This window comes from Myotis yumanensis, unplaced genomic scaffold (genome assembly GCF_028538775.1).
Source record: "Myotis yumanensis isolate MYYU_CA2020_CCGP unplaced genomic scaffold, mMyoYum1.0.hap1 SCAF_1, whole genome shotgun sequence".
Classification (NCBI taxonomy): domain Eukaryota; kingdom Metazoa; phylum Chordata; class Mammalia; order Chiroptera; family Vespertilionidae; genus Myotis; species Myotis yumanensis.
In genome coordinates, this window is record NW_027223752.1 from 79,479,478 (window position 1) to 79,482,405 (window position 2,928).

Genomic DNA, 2,928 nt, shown 5'->3' on the forward strand with positions numbered 1-2,928 from the left:
CATGAATCTTTTGTTCTTGCTTAATCTGTTAATTTGAGAGCTGAACATTACAGTGAGAGTATTAGAGATAGGTTTAAAGTATGTTGCAGCTCACATGTTGACTTTTATATATTTGAGGAACTGGATAACTGTATTCTTCTCATGTATAATGAGAACATTGAAATTCTTTGACATGTTGTCATCTCCATAATCACAATTTCTTCCTCATTTTCTTAGTTCTCATAATTTCAGCCACATCCCAGTTGGGTGGATCTATGGATGAAGGGAATCACTCGGTTGTGTCTGAGTTTGTGTTTCTGGGACTCACCCATTCATGGGAGATCCAGCTTCTACTCCTGGTGTCTTCCTCTGTGCTCTATGTGGCAAGCATGACCGGAAACATCCTCATTGTATTTTCTGTGACCACTGATCCTCATTTACACTCCCCCATGTACTTCCTATTGGCCAGTCTTTCCTTCATTGACTTAGGAGCCTGCTCTGTCACCACACCAAAGATGATTTATGATCTTTTCAGAAAGCATAAAGTCATCTCTTTTGGAGGCTGCATTGCTCAGATCTTCTTCATCCATGTCATTGGTGGTGTGGAGATGGTGCTGCTCATTGCCATGGCCTTTGACAGATATGTGGCCATATGTAAGCCTCTCCACTACCTGACCATCATGAGTCCACGAGTGTGCATTTTGTTTACAGCTGCTGCCTGGGCCCTTGGTGTCAGTCACTCGTTGTTCCAACTAGCATTTATTGTTAATCTGCCCTTCTGTGGTCCTAATGTATTGGACAGCTTTTACTGTGACCTTCCTCGGCTCCTCAGACTGGCCTGCACAGATACCTACAGATTGCAGTTCATGGTCACTGTCAACAGTGGGTTTATCTGTGTTGGCTCCTTCTTTATTCTCCTTATTTCCTATATCTTCATCATGTTTACTGTTTGGAAACATTCTTCCAGGGGATCATCCAAGGCCTTCTCCACTTTGTCAGCTCACATCACTGTGGTCCTTTTGTTCTTTGGCCCAACCATGTTTGTTTATACATGGCCACACCCCAATTCACAGATGGACAAGTTTCTTGCTATTTTTGATGCAGTTCTCACGCCTTTTCTGAATCCAGTCATCTACACATTCAGGAATAAAGATATGAAGGAGGCAATGAAGAAAGCATGGAAAAATTTAGTGATTTACAGAAAGATCTCTTAAGTGATATGATAAGTCCTTTTTACTAACCATGGTGTAGCCTTTTGTTTCTATGTTTGATATTTTAGATTCAGGAAGTTTGAGGCACCACATATTGATTTGAATGTTATCACAACTTTAACATAATTTTTAATTGATGAATATATTTATTCCCAGGGAAGAGTGAGCCATAAAACAGTCTATCTATCTATGTAATTCCCATTAAAATTTTTTCAGATATGTTATATAGTTTTCAGTGAATAGGTCTTACATATCTTTTTTTGAGATTTATCTTTAAGTATTTACATTTTTGGTACTGTTTTAAAAAGTATATTTTTGTTTAATTTATAATTGTTTATTGCTAATATACATAAATACAATAGATTGTTTTTGCTTATTGATTGACATTGAATCCTGAAGACTTATTACTTCTAGTTTTTTTATAAAGATTTTCTCTATAGATGATCATGTCAGTGAATAAAAACATTTTACACCTTTTATTCTAATGTGTTGATTTTATTCATTTTTGTTGCCTTATTATACTTGCTAGATCAAAAGGTACAATGCTGAATAGAAGTGGTTAGAGTGAACATGCTTGATTTATTCCTATTCTTATGAGAAAAACATTCAGTTTTTTATTTTTAAATATCATGCTCGCTATAGGTTTTTCATAGATGTCCTTTATCAGGTTGAGGAAGTTCCAGTCTATTCAGTTTGTTGAATGGTTTTAAAACCAAGAATAAACGTTGGATTTTGTAAAATGACTTTTTTGGTTTAGTATAAGGGTAACGCTGGTCTTTTTAAAAATTAAGTATATCAAGGTGATATTGGTTAATAAGATTATATACATTTCAAGTGTACATTTCTATAACACATGTTCAATATATTGCATTGTGTGCCCATAATCCAAAGTCAAATCATCTTCTCTCACCATATGTCTGATCCCCTTTACCTTTTACTACCCTCCCACCCTTTTTTCCTCTGGTAATCACTACACTGTTGTCTGTGTCTATAAGTTCTTTGGTTTTTCTTGTACTTATTTATTACTTTTAGTTTTAAAATGTATTTTCTTATTTTAAAGTTACTGCAAGAGTTTTATAGAATTCTGTTTGTTCTTCTTAAAAAATCAATGGCATCTCTTGCTGGGGTCATTTTCCTTGGCACACCGTGTGACCACAGAGGTTCTTGGGGCCATAGCCAAGCAGAACTGTGAATAAAGTAGATGAAGACAGTCTTGGTTCTAGAAAAAAAAAGAGTTTTATAGAATTGATATGATTTCTTTCCTAAATGTTTGGTAAAATTTACCAGTGAAGTCATCTAGGCCTGGAATTTTCTCTGTGGGAAGGTATTCATATAAATTAAATTTTTATATACTTTGAGTATCCCAATAAATTAGTACATTTATCTATATTGTTAAATTTATTGGACTAGGTTGTTTCTAATATTCCCTTATTATCTTTCTAAATATTTATAAGATGTGTGATATTTTCCTTTCTCTCTCATTCTGAGTATTGGTAGTTTGTGTCTTTTTTTTTTTTTTATCTTATCAGCTTGACTAATTTTTCAAATTTTTATTTTCTCAGAGAACCAGGTTTTTGTTTCATTTATTTTCTCTATTTCTGTTTTTTTATTTCATTAATTTCTGCTTGTAATTTTTATATTTATATTATTTTTTCTTCATTTTTAATTTGCCTTTTACTTAGTTTCTTTAGGTAGAAACTATGGTTGTTTATTTGAGACCTTTTTTTTAAATAAAGGC

The 2,928-nt window shown here is 33.6% G+C and overlaps 1 protein-coding gene across 1 annotated transcript; it reads left to right on the plus strand.

The window, feature by feature from the left end:
- Positions 1-254: 254 nt before the first annotated feature.
- On the plus strand, positions 255-1,193 carry LOC139003526 (olfactory receptor 4F3/4F16/4F29). Its single transcript, XM_070405522.1, has one exon. It carries the CDS (start codon positions 255-257, stop codon positions 1,191-1,193), a length of 939 nt encoding a protein of 312 aa, XP_070261623.1.
- The last annotated feature ends 1,735 nt before the right edge of the window (positions 1,194-2,928 follow it).

Bases quoted from the DNA above. Each gene is read 5' to 3' on its own strand.
- LOC139003526 (XM_070405522.1), top strand. From the start codon at position 255: ATGGATGAAGGGAATCACTCGGTTGTGTCTGAGTTTGTGTTTCTGGGA.